The sequence below is a fragment of the Poromitra crassiceps genome, assembly GCF_964638095.1.
Source record: "Poromitra crassiceps genome assembly, chromosome: 3".
NCBI classification, from domain to species: domain Eukaryota; kingdom Metazoa; phylum Chordata; class Actinopteri; order Beryciformes; family Melamphaidae; genus Poromitra; species Poromitra crassiceps.
In genome coordinates, this window is record NC_139625.1 from 40,005,618 (window position 1) to 40,024,217 (window position 18,600).

Sequence of the window (18,600 nt, forward strand, 5' to 3'; positions counted from 1 at the left end):
TTTGGTATCATGAAACCAAGCTATCATTGAATTATGATAAATGTACTATTAAATGTTTTCCATTACACTTTACACTTTTTCCCATTTACAAAGGTTATCCTCATGTAATGCCTTCCTCCTCTCCTCATTACACAATAACCTGCTTTTTAAACAGAAAACAAAATTCAGGTTAATGTCAGACATGCCATTACTTTATCAATTTCCATCAGAACACATCTGCCCTAAAATAGAAATACTTTCTCTTCTCTATGACAGGCTTCTCAATGAATAGAATGCTACTTGTTTGTTCTTCACGCCTTGAATTCCGCCCTCTGGCTTCTCCTTTGTTATTTTAATGGCTCTCTGCCCATTTAACAACCACTAATAGTAAGTTACTATGTACTATATTTATCAGATATGCATTATAACTGACTTCTCAAACACACCTAGGCCTTCATCCATTCCTCACATGTACATGTACAGTATATAGACACAGCGCCAAACAGAATTACACACTCAATAATTAAGACATTTTCCCCTTATGTTAACTCAATAGCTATTTTGCTTTTCTTCACAACTCACTCACACAGAAACAGCTACACAACCAAAATTCAAGCTATCCCCACACAGGACCCCACAATGACTGCATTTCATATATGGAACAATGACTTGGCTCTTTTCTCCATCTGTGATAAGTGACTCTTCAGAACTTTACCGCCGGCTTAATCAATTTATTTATTCAACAGTGGATCTTCTGAGTCACAAACACCAAAGCAGCCAATCTTCTCACTCACAAGCTATCAAGTCACATCACACCCTACAGGCATAACAATAGCAGCCACATGTGAACATTGAGAACAATAGTCCTGTTCTGCTCCACTCTCCATTCGCTCACAGCAAACCACACAACCCAACCGAGTTAACTGGAAATAGTTAACCCAAACATTTCTAAAAAGTAGAACCTAAACAAACTCAAAATTACATTTAATTACGCTTTTAGAAAAGATTTACATTTGTATTTAGTGTAGTGAGCCAAAAGTTCTCATTGCAACTGTTTCAACCCCCCTCTCTCTCTCTCTCTCTGTGGGGAGTCCCTTTTGTTCGCTATAGGCTCTCTCACACACACACACACACTCATTCATGGACAGTCCTCATACACACGTGCACTTATAACGATATGGTATTATCTATCCCAATATAACTCATTATTGTGAGCATTATAAAACTCCGTAAGTTCCCTCTTAATCAAATTTACTCACTATTTTCGGTTCTCTTTAATCCTATACTAATATCTAATGCATCAGTTCCTTATCTAGAGCATAAACATTACAGGCCTCTAAGGTCTCATTCACACACATGTGAACAATTCTGCTTTTGATAAAAAACCCCCGTCTAACGGTCTCGTCTAACGGTACGTTTTAAACGCCTCACCTAGTGAGATTTTATATTTCCATCAGTCTAACTGGAATTCATCTGACGCGTCATACATTCTAAATGCATTGAATTACCATCTAATGGCTTTAATTTATCATCTAATGATTTTAAGTCGACATTGCATTATAAGTAACCTAGTTACGTCAGATTCTAAATCCGTGCAGATTATAAATCTGTCTAGTTAGGTAACCTAGTTACTATAGATTCTAAATCTGTTTAGTTCTAAACTATTTTAATTTCCATCTAATGGTGTTATACTAACATCTAATGTCTCAATTTCCACTCTTCCTCAGGAGATAAATGTGCACAGGCGTTCAGACTTTGTACCCCAGACTGATCACTTCTCAAAAATGATTCAGAACTTTTGTTCGAATTCTGCACAGTGTAGTCTGTCTGCCTCCCTCTGATCTTATCAGGTCGTGCATTTCCCAAAATATCTCCGTCTTCCAAATTAATTAGACTGAAATTCCCCCCTAGATATCTTCTTTCACAATCAACCGCAGACTTTTAAAAGCAAATAGGCAACTTACCCTATATTCTCGCTTCTCTGTCTGTCTGTCTCCTTGAAGCAGTGAGCAGGCCCCAAAATTAGGCCCCCTTTGTCGACTGTGTTTTTCACTGCTCCCAGGCGGCAAACACACTTCACACGTCCCTCCTCCGGACCGGGTTTCGGACACCAAACTGTCGTAAGAATTTTCCTACTTACTAAATAACCAACTCTATTTGCTTAAAAGAATCCATGATTTATTATACATGTGCGCACATGGAAGTATCCTTCTACATCTCATATCTCGTAGCTGTAATACTTCCAGTCACAAGGGTGATCACTCTATTTAAAGACACGAAGTAGGAGGAGGTGGAGACTATATTAACATACAAAGGAGGAGTTTACTAAACCACTCCTTCTAGCTTAATTTTGGATTATCTTACGACACACTCAATGAGTTAACAAGTCGGGATATTTATCGGTGAGATCTTTGGCCAAGCTGGACATGATTGGCTCCCTTTGCCTGCAGCTTTGATTGTGTCCGTGTCTGCAACGTAATGGTGGGAGGGGACTGGGAGGATTACATCAGAAGAAGCGCCCATATTTCACGTAAGGCATCATGGCAGCTAGGAATGAGGTGGATAGCCCAATGTCATCTGCCCTGCCTGCTCACACTCACTTTAACCTCTGGACTGCTGGCATATGTTCTGTCAGATATGGACATAACTCTAAAATGACGCCCGGCAAATATATCTCTGTGTCTGGAAATCCCATTCTCTCCTCCTATCTGATGAACACAGTCTTTGGCTGAAACATTGCTGTCACACACTGTGACATAACAGATGCATTTGGGAGCAGAAAGCAGCGCACGGCCCCCCTCTCTTCCTCCGTCATGGGCTTTGGCTTTGTCCCATTCCCGGGGAGATTTGAGAAATGTGTAAATCTGCTCTTTTCTCATCCTGCCCTAAAGCCCTTCTGCCCTTCAAGTGTGTCCTTCACACTCTTGTTTACACTCTCCTTCCCTCTCCTGGCCAGTATTAGCGTTCCGACCACGTCTCTCTCTCCCCTCATTCCCTCCAAACACCTGCTCCGATGTGGCGTTAAGTGGATTTGGGATGCCTCCCTCCTTTTTTCCCTATCAGTCTGCGCTGGGTGACCCTGTCGTTTTTGGCTAGGACATACAGTATGTGGGCGTCAGTGTGTGTGTGTGTGTGTGTGTGTGTGTGTGTGTTCCTTGTGTCGTACCCTCTCTCCATCTTAAGCATCTTCTTAATTAATATGTATGATGGTGTCATAGTAGAACTTCTCTCTTTCCTTGGCATTGGACACACATTTAAGGTTCCCACCTCTGGGTGACATTGTTGTGCTGTTGTATTGTGTAAGAAGAGAGGCTTGGAAGTTGGCAGTGCCTTCAAGGGGATCCATCGAACTGCATCAGACTAAAGCAATTAAGCAGATCTGTCTTGGCCCATCTTTGTGATTAATCTACTCTCCTTAAATATTTGACTCTTGCACTCTGTCTTTTTCCATGGCAGCGGCGTTGATCCGAGGGAACAGGAACAACTGCACCCAGTTCTCCAACAACCTGGACTGGCTGGTCAGCAAGCTGGAGAGACTGGAGTCTTCCTCAGGTACACTCATTAACACTCTCACACATACTGCTGTAAAACAGGATAGGCAAATACAGTATATTGCAATTTCTCTGTCACAGAGACTTCACACAAGACAACAAGTTCCTTTGATGGCAGCGCAGCACTCCACAACAGACACACGGGTTACTGTATATAAACAATAAAGAAATATGGTAGTGCTTTTCTCCAAAATATGGAAATACTTTTTTACATCCTTTTGTAAGCAGTGTGCAGCTGCTGTTCCCCTTTGAGGTATATGCAGAGGAGTCTCTTTGAGCAGCGTCCTCTGGTGTCTTTTCCTCACGTCTTCTGTGGGTGTTGTTGGACTAATGAATGGTGTCTTTTCCTCACGTCCTCTGTGGGTGATGTTGGACTAATGAATGGTGTCTTTTCCTCACGTCTTCTGTGGGTGATGTTGGACTAATGAATGGTGTCTTTTCCTCACGTCTTCTGTGGGTGTTGTTGGACTAATGAATGGTGTCTTTTCCTCATGTCCTCTGTGGGTGATGTTGGACTAATGAATGGTGTCTTTTCCTCATGTCCTCTGTGGGTGTTGTTGGACTAATGAATGGTGTCTTTTCCTCAAGTCTTCTGTGGGTGTTGTTGGACTAATGAATGGTGTCTTTTCCTCACGTCTTCTGTGGGTGTTGTTGGACTAATGAATGGTGTCTGTTCCTCACGTCCTCTGTGGGTGATGTTGGACTAATGAATGGTGTCTTTTCCTCATGTCCTCTGTGGGTGTTGTTGGACTAATGAATGGTGTCTGTTCCTCACGTCCTCTGTGGGTGATGTTGGACTAATGAATGGTGTCTTTTCCTCATGTCTTCTGTGGGTGTTGTTGGACTAATGAATGGTGTATTTTCCTCATGTCCTCTGTGGGTGTTGTTGGACTAATGAATGGTGTCTTTTCCTCATGTCCCCTGTGGGTGATGTTGGACTAATGAATGGTGTCTTTTCCTCATGTCCTCTGTGGGTGTTGTTGGACTAATGATTTGTGTCTTTTCCTCACGTCTTCTGTGGGTGTTGTTGGACTAATGAATGGTGTCTTTTCCTCATGTCCTCTGTGGGTGATGTTGGACTAATGAATGGTGTCTTTTCCTCACGTCTTCTGTGGGTGTTGTTGGACTAATGAATGGTGTCTTTTCCTCATGTCCTCTGTGGGTGTTGTTGGACTAATGAATGGTGTCTTTTCCTCATGTCCTCTGTGGGTGTTGTTGGACTAATGAATGGTGTCTTTTCCTCACGTCTTCTGTGGGTGTTGTTGGACTAATGAATGGTGTCTTTTCCTCATGTCCTCTGTGGGTGTTGTTGGACTAATGAATGGTGTCTTTTCCTCATGTCTTCTGTGGGTGTTGTTGGACTAATGAATGGTGTCTTTTCCTCATGTCCTCTGTGGGTGATGTTGGACTAATGAATGGTGTCTGTTCCTCACGTCCTCTGTGGGTGATGTTGGACTGATGAATGGTGAATTTGTGACCACGCAGGCATCCTGGAGGTCCTCCATTGCATTCTAACCGAGAGCCCTGAGGCCCTCAACATCATCCAGAGAGGACACATCAAGTCCATCATATCGCTGCTCTACAAACACGGCCGCAACCACAAGGTGAGCTGCAAGCCCAAGTTAAGGTAGCTGTGATTGTGGGGTACTAACGCCATCTGTTTCCAGGTGTCAGTGTGGTCTAAATACACTGTTACATAGGTTGTAGATGTTAGACAGCACTGCACAACCATCCTACAGGGTCAATAGAGGTAAGAATAGGTGTGTTTTATTTGTTTTGTATACCAACCACACACCTTCACGTTAGTCTTAGTTCTTTCCCGATCCAGAGAAGCATCCTGTACATAAATGTCGCCACTTTCTAGGATGTTGTCAACTTGTCATAAAGTATTTGTCAAACAACAATGCACACACCAGCTGCTGGAATTGTATAGCGTCTCTTCATCTGGTATCCAGTCTCTCTTAAGTTCTTTCCTCATTAGGCTCAGTGATGCAGCCGTACCAAAATGGTTCAGTGGGTGCACATTCATTTTCATATCAATTCCCTCAGGGCCTCTTTGTCACCATTTCTTCTCTTTAGCTACTAATTCAATGTACTTAACTTTTAGCAGCATACAAAGATCCATCCCTGACAGACCATAGCTTCCTGGGGGTTTGGCTGCAGAGTGTATCTCCATCCTCCTGAATCAATCTCTTTCCATTGAAATGGGATCTGGGGCCAGGCTGTCAGCTCATCAATCAGTCTGAATGTATCATTTGGCTGGAGAAAAGGGCCGATGATGAAGCGTAGGTGCTCTAGCCTGTCGCCCTTGGCTGAGCTTCGCGGCCCATTTAATTCAACTGCTTTGTTAAGCTGGGACAGACCGGCAAGCATCAAAAGGATATTATTGGCCATGTTTTATCCTCACGATAAGTGTCTTTGAGTAATTATACAGTAGTTGCATGGAAACAGTCTCTCCCTTCAACCTGGACAAAGATTAGGGTCGAGTCAGTCCTGCAGATGTATGGATTGGGGATTTGGTTTAATGGAGAAGACGAGGTCGTTGTGTAGTCGTTATTAGACAGCTGTTTATGCTCTTCTTCTTCTTGTCGCTCACTTCACTCCACGGTGCCTCCACCCATCACCCCCCCCCCCCCCTTCCCCCCCTCCAGATTCTGGATGTGCTCTGCTCGCTGTGTGTGTGTAACGGCGTGGCTGTGCGAACCAATCAGAACCTTATCTGTGATCACCTGCTGCCGAAGAGAGATCTGCTCCTCCAGACCAGGCTGGTCAATGATGTTCAGAGGTCAGATAGCCGTCCAACAGTATGTTTATTTGATGATATTTTAGTGAAGTGACCATATTTACACAGCAAAAAATATCCATCTTAACGAGTCAAACTTTTAATTTTCGTATGAAGAAAACAAATACTGTATCTGACAATTAGGCAGAGGCAATGTTACTTGTTTCCAGCAAAAGAAGAATGTTTTTGTCTCAAGAATGTGTTTGAATCAAATGTCATTCTCTTTATACTAATGATTTGCCTTATTCTGCCGTAACAAGATGTTGACAGTTTTTTTTTTGTTCAAAGTTTTTTTATTCGTTTTCTGTATATCATACAAAATACAAAATACAGATTTAAATACACTTGACACTTTTAAACAAAAACCCATCCCACGAGAACCCCTAGCCTATTACACCACGTACATCATGTTATACATCACAGTATATCAATACACAAAGACACACAAAAGAAAAGAAAGAAAAAAAAAAAAGAGAGAAAAAAACACACAACAACAACAACAACAAAAACAGATTAATGAAAATAAATATGAGAGAGGGGGGGGGGTAAATCTATACATTTGAAATGCTTGACGCGTCCATTTTCTCTACCTGGTCCAGGACTGGCTGCCAGATGGTATAAAAGTCGAGAGCACAACCCCTTGTAGCGTATCAGATTTTTTCTAGGGTTAGATGATACATAAGATCTCTGACCCAGTGATTGGAAGTTGGAGGAAACTTGTCTTTCCATTTAAGGAGTACAAGTCTTCTAGCCAGAAGTGTACCAAACGCTATCATCTTTTTACTGCATTGGTTGAGGGAGAGACCATGCGGGACCACACCAAAGATTGCAATTATGGCAAGAGGTTCAATGGATATTTCCAGTATATCAGAATTTTTTTTAAATATGGAATGCCAAAAATCTACTAATTTTGGGCAAAGCCAAAACATATGTGATAAAGTGGCTGGGGTTGTTTGACAGCGATCACAATTAGGATCCATGTTTGGTGTAAATTTGGCCAATCTCGCCCTGGACCAATGCAGTCTATGTACAATCTTGAATTGTATGACTTTATGATTTAAACAAATTGAAGAGGAGAATATTTTTTCTAATATGGATTCCCATCCTCAGAAAGATCTATATCTAATTCTTCCTCCCATTGATTTTTTAAATGTATCAAGGGTTCTAGATTGTGAGAGTTGAGTGAGGTATAGATCCTTCCAATACTCCCTTTGGGGTAAGAGCTAAGCTCCAAAACAGATTCAAGGAGAGAGCTGGGCGGTAATGATGGATAATGAACCGAACATGAAGATACAAAACTACGAAGCTGTAAATATTTATAGAACTGAAAGTTGGGGATTTTAAATTTTAAACTCAACTGTTCGAATGATGCAAAATTATCATTAATATATAAATCTTTTAATTTGGCTAGTCCGTTCTTGGCCCAGGTATTGAAGGACCCATCTATAATAGATGGCTTAAACATATTATTTCTTGTTATAGGGGCATTTATTGATAAATGATTAAGTGAAAAAGCTTGTCTAAACTGTGCCCAGACTTTCATAGAGTGTTTGACTACTGGGTTCACAGAGTAACTGGATATAGGTTCAGGCAATGGGAATTTGGAACAAAGTAAAGCATGTAAAGAGGCGGACCCACATGACATGTTTTCCAGTTGCAACCATTTGGGACTGCTCACCTGTAATGGTTTAAGCCAATAAGCCATAGCGCGTATATTGGCTGCCCAATAGTAATATTGAAAGTTGGGTAACGATAATCCTCCATCTACATGATGTCGCTGTAAAATGCTCTTACGTATTTGTAGATTCTTCTTATTCCAAATAAATGAAGAAATCAACTTATCTAAAATCAGAAAAAAAGATTTTGTCAAAAAAATTGGTATACATTGAAACAGGTATAAAAACCTAGGCAATACGTTCATTTTAATGGTGTTGATTCTACCTCCTAATGAAAATGACAATAAGTTCCAACGTTCCAGTTCTTGTTTGAGAGTGTCTATAAGTGGGGGGAAGTTAGCTTTATAAAGATGTTTAAAATTGTGAGTAATCCATATTCCAAGATATTTAAATTTATTTTTACTTATTCTAAAGGGCAATTAACTAAATACAATCTGCTTAGCTGCAGGGTTAATAGGCATAAGTTCACTTTTTTGTGTGTTAATTTTATAGCCCGATATCTTCCCAAATGTAGTTAGTAGTTTGAGTGTTTGTGGCAGGATGTTTAACGGTTCGGACAAGTACAAGAGCATATCATCCACGTAGAGGGAGACCTTATGTTCAGAATTTTTCCTCCTTATGCCTGGAATTGAAATGTCACCACGTAGCGCAATTGCTAATGGCTCAATAGCCAACGCGAATAGAAGGGGAGACAAGGGACATCCTTGTCTGGTCCCACGACCCAATGAGAAGAAGGAGGATAGTTTAGTGTTCGTACGAACTGCTGCCACCGGGAGGGAGTAGAGGACCTGAATCCATGATGTAAATTTTTCACCAAATCCAAATTTTTGGAGGGTATAGAACAAATAATCCCACTCCACCCGATCAACGCTTTCTCGGCATCGAGTGATAAAAGTATCTCAGGAGTATCGGATAGAGTGGGATTGTAAAGGATATTCATCAGCCTACGTATATTAAAAAAAGAGTAACGGTTTCTGATAAATCCTGTCTGATCATCAGAAATGACAGAAGGTAAAACTGTTTCTAAACGGCGGGCTAACATTTTGGCAAGCAGCTTACTATCAACATTCAGTAAAGAAATGGGTCGGAATGAGTCACATTCCAAGGGGTTCCTGTCTTTTTTAGGAATTAGTGAAATAACTGATTCTCTGAGTCTACTATAACTGAGTCTCATTGTTTCAGGTAATGAGCCAGATGTAAATGATTCTTCATAGACTGAGAGTAGGATAGGAGCAAGTTGAGTGGCAAATCTTTTTTTAAATTCACTCGGATATCCGTCTGGTCCGGGGGTTTTTCCATTTTGCATGGACCTGGTTGCACTAATAAATTCGTCTGCTGTAAATGGATTTTCTAAATCTGTGGCAGTTTCCTCCTCAATTGTGGAAGTGTTAAGGTTACTAAAGAAAGAATCAAACATAGATTCATCATTACTGGATTCTGAGGTATAAAGCTTTGAATAATATGTCTGAAAACATTGATTGATGTCTAAGGGGGTCTGTGGTTCTAACGCCCGTCTCATTATTTATTGCAACTATAGATTTATCTACATTCTTTTGACGTAATTGATGAGCCAAAATCTTACCAGTCTTTTCGCCATATTCATACATCTTGTGCCTTGATTTATTTATAAGATTTTCAGCATATCTTGTGGATAGGAGATTCAATTCAGTATGGAGAATCAGCCGTTGCTTAAATAAGTCAGGTGATGGGGAGTGAAAGATGTTGACAGTTTTTAGAAACAATTGTAATTGTTTGAGGAACAGGAATTATCTCACCCCAATGGCAGATTATTTCACTTGTTTTAAGAAAAATAAAGATATTATGACTGAGTCTGAGACGACATGACTCATTCTGGTGGACATTTTTGCATCTCATGATCTCACATTTCTTCATTGCCAGTATGAGACCGAACATCTTCCTGGGGGTGAGCGAGGGCTCGGCCCAGTACAAGAAGTGGTACTACGAGCTGATGATTGACCAGGTGGACCACTTTGTGACCAGTGAGCCCTCCCACCTAAGGGTGGGCTGGGCCAACACTAAAGGCTACGCTCCCTACCCGGGAGGAGGAGAGGGCTGGGGGGGCAACGGGGTCGGAGACGACCTCTACTCCTATGGCTTTGATGGACTCCACCTGTGGTCAGGTCAGTGGGATGACCTGTGTGTGTGTGTGTGTGTGTGTGTGTGTGTGTGTGTGTGTGTGTGTGTGTGTGTGTGTGTGTGTGTGTGTGTGCGTGCGTGCTTGTGTGTGTGTGCGGCGTGCGTGTGTGCGTTAAACTGAGCTGAGATCATATTGAGGCAATGTATTAATTATGAGCAGTAACCCTGGGCTAGCGCCAGAATGCGTCTAGACAGAGTCAGAGCCCTGCAGAGCCAGTCTCCTTGCCCAGAATGTGTTTACTGTGTACACTTGTGTGTGTGCGTGTCCAAGACTGTGTGTGTGTGTGTGTGTGTGTGTGTGTGTGTGTGTGTGCGCGTGCGTGCGTGCGTGCGTGCGTGCGTGCGGGCGTGTGTGTGTGAGAGAGAGAGAGAGAGAGAGTTGTATCTGTGTGTCCTGAGCAGGTTGTATCTGTGTGTGTCCTGAGCAGGTTGTATCTGTGTGTCCTGAGCAGGTTGTATCTGTGTGTCCTGAGCAGGTTGTATCTGTGTGTGTCCTGAGCAGGTTGTATCTGTGTGTGTCCTGAGCAGGTTGTATCTGTGTGTGTCCTGAGCAGGTTGTATCTGTGTGTCCTGAGCAGGTTGTATCTGTGTGTGTCCTGAGCAGGTTGTATCTGTGTGTCCTGAGCAGGTTGTATCTGTGTGTCCTGAGCAGGTTGTATCTGTGTGTGTCCTGAGCAGGTTGTATCTGTGTGTGTCCTGAGCAGGTTGTATCTGTGTGTGTCCTGAGCAGGTTGTATCTGTGTGTCCTGAGCAGGTTGTATCTGTGTGTGTCCTGAGCAGGTTGTATCTGTGTGTATCCTGAGCGGGTCGTATCTGTGTGTGTCCTGAGCAGGTTGTATCTGTGTGTGTCCTGAGCAGGTTGTATCTGTGTGTGTCCTGAGCAGGTTGTATCTGTGTGTGTCCTGAGCAGGTTGTATCTGTGTGTCCTGAGCAGGTTGTATCTGTGTGTGTCCTGAGCAGGTTGTATCTGTGTGTGTCCTGAGCAGGTTGTATCTGTGTGTCCTGAGCAGGTTGTATCTGTGTGTCCTGAGCAGGTTGTATCTGTGTGTGTCCTGAGCAGGTTGTATCTGTGTGTGTCCTGAGCAGGTTGTATCTGTGTGTGTCCTGAGCAGGTTGTATCTGTGTGTGTCCTGAGCAGGTTGTATCTGTGTGTGTCCTGAGCAAGTCCTATCTGTGTGTGTCCTGAGCAGGTTGTATCTGTGTGTGTCCTGAGCAGGTTGTATCTGTGTGTGTCCTGAGCAGGTCGTATCCCGCGGGCGGTAGCGTCTTTGAACCAGCACATCCTGACCTCAGAGGACGTGGTGAGCTGCTGTCTGGACTTGGGAGCCCCCAGCATTTCCTTCAGGATCAACGGGCAGCCGGTCCAGGGCATGTTCGAGAACTTCAACCACGACGGCCTCTTCTTCCCCGTGGTCAGCTTCTCTGCAGGGGTCAAGTGAGTCTTTGCTTGGGTCTCCTGTGTGTTGTCTGAGGCAAACGGACTCACTGAAAGTCCTAGATGATGAATGAGCTCCACACCCATGCACAGACAGACAAGATGGACTCACAGGCGAAGAAATTGATCTACTGCACACACTCACATAACAACTACACACACCTACTGTACAGTACACACACATCTATACACTGCGTATGTGTGTAGAGACACCTCCATTTTCTTCTCACTCTCTCGTAAGCCTGCATGAAATCCATCTTCTAATCCACCTCGTCATCCTATTCCAAGGCCATGAGTCCATGATTTGCTAGGTTTTTAGAGCAAAGCAGCATTTTGCTATTACTTTGAAGAAGTCTTATCAAACTCTGCAGGTAGGGTTCTGGGAGGTGTCCTTAATAACTGTATGCTATGTAGGGATCTTGGCTATAAAACCTATACACAGTTGTATACATCTTGTGTCTGTCCTATTTTAGATTATGGTGCAGGGGTCTGGGGTTGTTGTAAGCAAACAAAATATGACGCAGTTCAGAACAGAGCTGTGCTCTGTTTTCTGGGTGTGCATAAAATAGCCCTAAAACTTGCAGTATGTTGTGACATGGGATGGGAGCCATGTGAAATCCGGCATAAGGGTGACATGTTATCAACAGAAATGGTCAGAAGAAGTATTGTGTAAACCAAAATTGAGGACGTACCGTCTGATTAAGTATATTTACCATCCAGAGCTCTATGGCTGCATTTACACTGCAGGTCTTGATGCTCAGATCCAACTTTTTGCCTATATCCAATTTTTTTGACCTTCTTACACTACTTTTAAAATTGACCCATATCTGATACGTGTGTGCTTACACTGCTGCACTTGAAACAACGTACAGTACATGAGGAATAAACTCCTGATTGAGTAGCACAGACCAGACGGTGCAGCACAAGTCCCTACAGGAATATTATAGAAATATTATAGAGATATTATAGGGGAACCACACAACAAATATGCTTCCTAAACTCATTCTCAAGCACCACTGACTCACCAAGTCCAGAATTATTAAACGAATGTTAAATCCTGGTGCTGATATTAAGCACAAACAGCTGCATGGTAAACAGTATGTTTCTCCTCCTCCTTTGATCAAAAAAGTTAATAATAAACTGACCAGGAGCATAATCCTTGTGCGGACATTATTTTACCGTGTTTCTCAAGTAGTTGATTTGTCCTGCACTTGCTTATTGAGGCCTATGTCACCCTTCACCTGACCACAGCACAGAGGTCTGTTTGTGCCCTATTGAGATGTTGAGATATGATATCTTGCCTCTGACGGTGGACACCAGGAGAGGAGAATAGAAAGTGTCACCTGTGTGATCTGGGAGAGCACTTTTTGTTCTATTGTCCATTCAATCTTACTGTACATGGGCTTTTCCTGCAAAATGTCTGCAGAATGGTCTGATTTGTTGTCTATGTCTCATGACTGTAGACTTCAGTAGCTGTTCACAGACAAGGTGTTTCACCTAGCTCAGACTGTGTGAAATAGGAGGGAGCATGTTTGATGTGACAAAGGAGGTCTGTGCCTCAGATGTGCCTGTTATGTTTTATAGCTGTAATGTCTAAGGAGCAGGATTGTGCTCATATTGTTTGCCATGTATGGATGGGTATTATATTGTTCTTTCACTGTCTCTATGTTATTGCTCTTGTTTGTCATGTTTGTCGTGTCCTGTAAGCCCATGTGGGCTGGGTACCTTTAGGTGTATGACACTTAGAAAATAAATTACTTACTTACTGTACCTACAGTTCTCACTCTTTGAGGCCTAAATACGCTTAACAGCGAGAGAGACGAGTCTGTATCTGATTTCACTTATTGACATCAGCTACCATGCTCCACATGCTCAATTAGCAGAACAAACACATATAATGCAGAGTCACAATGCAGCTCCACTATCCACACAGGATACACACTGTTTTAACTCGAAACCCTATCAGTATTTTGAAATTGTACACATTCTATGGTGTACTGTATTACAGCATGAACTCAAGCCATGTTGCTTGATGGAAATGATGTAAAATGATCCTACTTGTTCTGATTTGATTTGATTTGATTTGATTTATTTGACAGTTTCATTTTAAGAACACCAGCTCTGCCAAGGCATTGAGGGCATACATAAAAAGAAAAGTCACAATAACACAATTTAGCCCAGATGCTTGTTTCCATTGTGGTCCCTTAAAGAGTAGTAAGAGTAAATTATATTGTGTTAATAGTAGGTTTGGTTATCATTTCATATTTTTCCTGCTCTACCTCCTGAGCCACACAGCCACACTTATGAACACTTATTTTTGATGTATTATTATGCCTCCGCCAGCGATAGCCGTGGCCGAAGGCATGGGGCCCTATCTTCCGACAGGCGCTATTCCCTAATAGCGCTTGCGCACCTGTTTGCGCGTGCCTTAAGGCAGGGAAGATAGCAGTCCGCCTTGCGCCGTCTGCCAGGTGTTATGGCGAGTTTTGCACCCCAGCGCCGGCAGCATCCCCACCTCACGGGAGCATATTGTAATGATTTATACAGAAATGTAACTCTTTAAAAGTGATATAATTGTCTGGTAGACGTGACCTCCCTGATTTCTATAAAAAAGCCCCGAAATATGTTGGGGATGCAATTCTCGACGGGCATGCGGAAACGTTCACGGCACCTGTCGCAGACGCAAATTAGAGCCGTGCCAAATGCCTGCGCAAACGGGATTTGGGCAGTCTTAACTACCAGAATTATTCACAGGCGTGGACAGGCAATGCTGGGCATTACGTCAATCAAAACCAATCAGATTCCCGTCTCGCAATGGCTGTTTGCGCGAGGCATGCAATATGCTATAATTCGCTCCATGCGTAATAGAGTGTACTCACTTGTGTGAGGACAGAGAGAGCTTATTGACAGATCGTCTGTGGTGCCAACGACCCTCCGGGCTATGAAGGTAAATAGCCTATGTCCATTGTCCAACACGTTTTCTCAATTAATTTCCCTCTTTGCGATGTGATAAAAGTTTCTCAGTGAGTTATAGTTGATTGCCTCACTGGATTATCTGCTAATACCCAATTTTAGCAGCATAATTTGATGTCTAGGCTGTGCGTAATGACATCTCCAAAAGGAATTCTACTTTGCACTGTGTTGCGCTGCACGGAGATTACGGGTGCGCTCCCAGCGCAGGGAGGTATTTGCACGTAAGAGGTCATTTTCAAAGCTGTTAGCGCAAAGTAATTGCGCGCTGCTGACGATAGGGTAATGCCATCTATCCCACATTTTAGCGCTGAAACGCCAATTAGCACAGGCATGCGCTTGTGTCCGCCCCCAATTTGCATTGGGCACAGCGTTAAACGAGCGCAAACGCTAAATTAGTGCTTTTGGGAAGATAGGGCCCATTATGTTTTCAGGGTGGCCATCCATCTGTCCGTACATCCGATGCTCGTTAACGCCTTGATGGAATCTCTTAAAATTTGCCTCAAACGTCCACTTGGATTCAAGGATGATGAACTGATTAGATTTTGGTGGTCAAAGGTCAATGTTCAAGGTCACTGTGACCTCACGACTGCCCGTTTCATGCTTGTTAACACGATATCTCAGGAATGCCTTGAGGGAATTTCTTCAAATTTGTTCAAACATCCACTTGCACTCAAGGATGAACTAATACAATTTTGGTGGTCAAAGTTCAAGGTCACTGTGACCTCACGATTGCCCGTTTCATGCTATGACATAATTTCTTCAAATTTGGCTCAAACATCCACTTGGACTCAAGGATGAACTGATTAGATTTTGGTGGTGAAAGGTCAAAGTTCAAGGTCACTGTGAGCGCATGTCCATCTGTTTCATCAAGGAAGGGGGTGGGGGTGGGGCTTTGTAAAAGGGGCCATAGCTAGGGAACGGATAGTCTCGCAGTAGCCAGCCGTAGATACGATACATCTACGTCTGGAACACAACTCCCGCCTCCAAATACAAAAAACAGACATATGAATTGACCAACCACGGACGGTTTACTGCACTTCCATAACAGCCCAGCCAATCAGATTTTGCCACAGGCTTCCTGATGGCGGAACCCAGAAATTTGACTTGTGATTCAGACCCTCTGTCGTTGGAAGCGTGCTGATGTAAGACGTTGGGTCTGACCATGTGAGACTAGGGAAAGGAAGGTTGTAGAGAGTGGGCTTCGAGGGGTGGGTTGGGGGAATGGCTAGGGGGATGTGGGTGGTGGGAGGGGGCGGGATCAGAAAGGGGCGGGGTTAGGGAAATTGGGCCGTAGCTAGGGATAGGAAGGTCGTAGAGAGTTGGGGTTCGAGGGGTGGGTAGCGTGAGTGGCTATAGGCATGTGAGTAGTGGGAAGGGCCATGGTGAGGGAAGGGGGTGGGGCTAGGGGAAAGGGGCCATAGCTAAGGATAGGAAGGTCATAGAGAGGTTTCAAGGGGTGGGTAGGGGGGAGTGGCTGGGGGGATGTGAGTGGTGTAGGGGTATGTTGAAAATGATTAGCCGTGCTGTTGAGGTACCCCCAAACATTGCCTAAAGTACCATAAGGCTGAATGTCCACACCATGGCCCCTATCGTTGCATCGGCGCAGTTTCTAGGCCGAGCGGCAGGCGCAGATCAAAGCAGTGGGCGTGGAAAGGCGCACTTGATATCGTCGTGCTGGCGCTAGATGCAGCCCAAAGCATTACAACCACGCCTTTTAGGCGTAAAATTATGCACCGTCATGCTCATTGGATAAGTGCAATAAACGAATCGCACGCTTGCCTTTTTAGCTCCAATTCCAGTGATCCCGCAAAACCAGACGAAAGCCAAACGCTCTGCCCCCCCCCCCCCCCTCCCTTCATCCAGCCTGTCTGTCTGCATTATAGGCTATTATTCCATATTATTATGCTTCTCAAACCAATCTAACTGCAGTTTCAATACTGCAAGCATGTAAATACGCTACACTATAGCAAGATCAAAGTGAAAATAATGTTCTATGCATCAGCTAGAAAAATATAGCCTATTAGATTGGTGAAAGTTTGTCCAGAAAGATATCATTTTCTCTCGCCTGCTGCAGGAAGGATGATGCACATAAATATACCCTACATTATGTCAAGTCATTGCATAAATGTGTTTTTATTGTAAAACTAAATGTGAAATAGGGCCAAGTTATTGGACGGACATCACAGTATAGCAGATGCCATTAGAAGCGCGTTCCGAAGCGCGTTCCGCTGTTACTTCTCTAAATCACGTTAACTCGACAAGGGGTATATATATGCCCAGGAGGACATATATGTTTCACATAGGGTGGTGTTTTCATTTCGAGGTTTTATTTGGTCCAATATTGAAATGTTGACAATGGCAGGCTGTGTTACCATTACACATTAATTTAGAACTACCTTTTATATCTATTTTGGCTCATTTGGTGGCTATTTAGTAGCGAAATGAAGAAACACAATGCATGCTGGGAACTCAGAGAGAGAGAGAGAGAAGGTGACAGAGAAGAAGCAGTGAAGGCAAAGAATAGGCCTGCTTTTGAAAAGCGCAAAGCGCTAAATGTAGGCCAGCTCCCAAGATATGACTAGGCTGGTATTTAGCGCCGACACGCCCACTTTGGGACTGCGCCACGCCCATTCGGCCTAAAGCGCATTTGGCAGCCTAAAGCCTATTGCTATCTTGCCGAAACAGGCGCAAGGCACGTTTTTTTGCGGTTAAGGCCCGTAATAGCGCCGATGGCCTGTGGGAGAATAGAGCCCCATAACTCTGTCTGGTATAAGTCAATTCAAGTCAAGTTTATTTGTATAACACATTTCATACACAGATGCAGTTCAAAGTGCTTCACATAAAATGGATGACATAAGAAAATAAAAAAAGAGGATAAAATAGATATTTCATAACAGCTTTGTCTTTATACTGTAGTTTGGACGCCAAGCATACCCTCTACTGGTACCTTGCGTCTTCTGTTGCCCGTACATGCCACAGCATTGGGTTTGCATAAAATCAGATAGAGGCAATTCAAAGTGCTTCACATAAGATGGTCGACACAAGAAAATAAGAGAATAAAAGAAGAGGATAAAATAGACATTTAAAAGCATCACAACAGAGTAGTTGCAAAAATAGATAAAAACTTACAGAGGAATAAAACAAATTTTCAATCTGTCAGCAGTTAAAAGCGACGGTAAACATAAAAGTCTTTAGTCTATTTTTAAAAGTAAGTAAAGTTGGGGCAAATCTGATGTCTTCAGGCAGATTGTTCCAGCTAGCAGAAGCATAGTGGGTGAATGCGGCTAAGTATAAGTCTGGACAGACATGGATGTAGACTTGGACTTATTTGTGGAGGGATACAACCGCAAGGCGGTATTTCTAGTTGATAGCTATATTTTAAAATCAAGCTAGGGAACTGAGGACCATGGGCATTTACCTTTAAGTCACATTTAAAAAAAGGAAATAATCCTAATGAATAAGTATACATAACTTACACATTTTTTCCAGCTCTTTTTATGATTTTAGAAGGTAGCGCTTCACTTAGCAGTTTTCACATGGAAAGCAGAGCTTGTGTCAGGCGGCGGTAAATGAAAGCGACCCAGTGAACAGGATGAACACCTCCTCTGAGGTAAACGGGGCGACCAAATGACAGCCACTCATCTTCACTACTCAATAATTGACGGCTGCACTCAAAACAGACTCGGTTGCATCATCATCACTACTACTTGAGAAGCTATTTTAGTCAGACCTCCGGAGAGCCTCTTCGCAGTCGAGGCCTGAAATGTTGCTTCATTCTCAGAGCGCAGCACAGAGCTGATTAAACTGGGTTAAGAGTAGAAATTGGTTTATGTTCAGCTGGGTCAAATCTGAGTTGAAAATTGATTGAAATAGACTGAGTCTTAGTGGTTTTATTTTTGCCAGTCCATCTGCTATTCCCTCACATTAATAGGTGTCTAACCATCACTCTTAATTATTTATACTGTGTCTATGTAAGTACACTTTGATGCCATGTTTCCCTCAGTCAGTAGAAATATTTTTGAAAGTACTCATGTATTTTCATTGTGT

The 18,600-nt window shown here is 43.0% G+C and overlaps 1 protein-coding gene across 1 annotated transcript in view; it reads left to right on the forward strand.

Annotated features, from left to right (window-relative positions):
- Positions 1 to 18,600, forward strand: part of LOC310773104 (ryanodine receptor 3) — a gene marked incomplete at both ends in the record, with an annotated part of 192,734 nt that overhangs the window by 77,240 nt on the left and 96,894 nt on the right. The window contains 5 exon segments of the mRNA XM_083633021.1: positions 3,436 to 3,531; positions 5,016 to 5,134; positions 6,182 to 6,315; positions 9,888 to 10,129; positions 11,388 to 11,580. Coding sequence (XP_083489147.1) covers positions 3,436 to 3,531; positions 5,016 to 5,134; positions 6,182 to 6,315; positions 9,888 to 10,129; positions 11,388 to 11,580 — 784 coding nt within the window.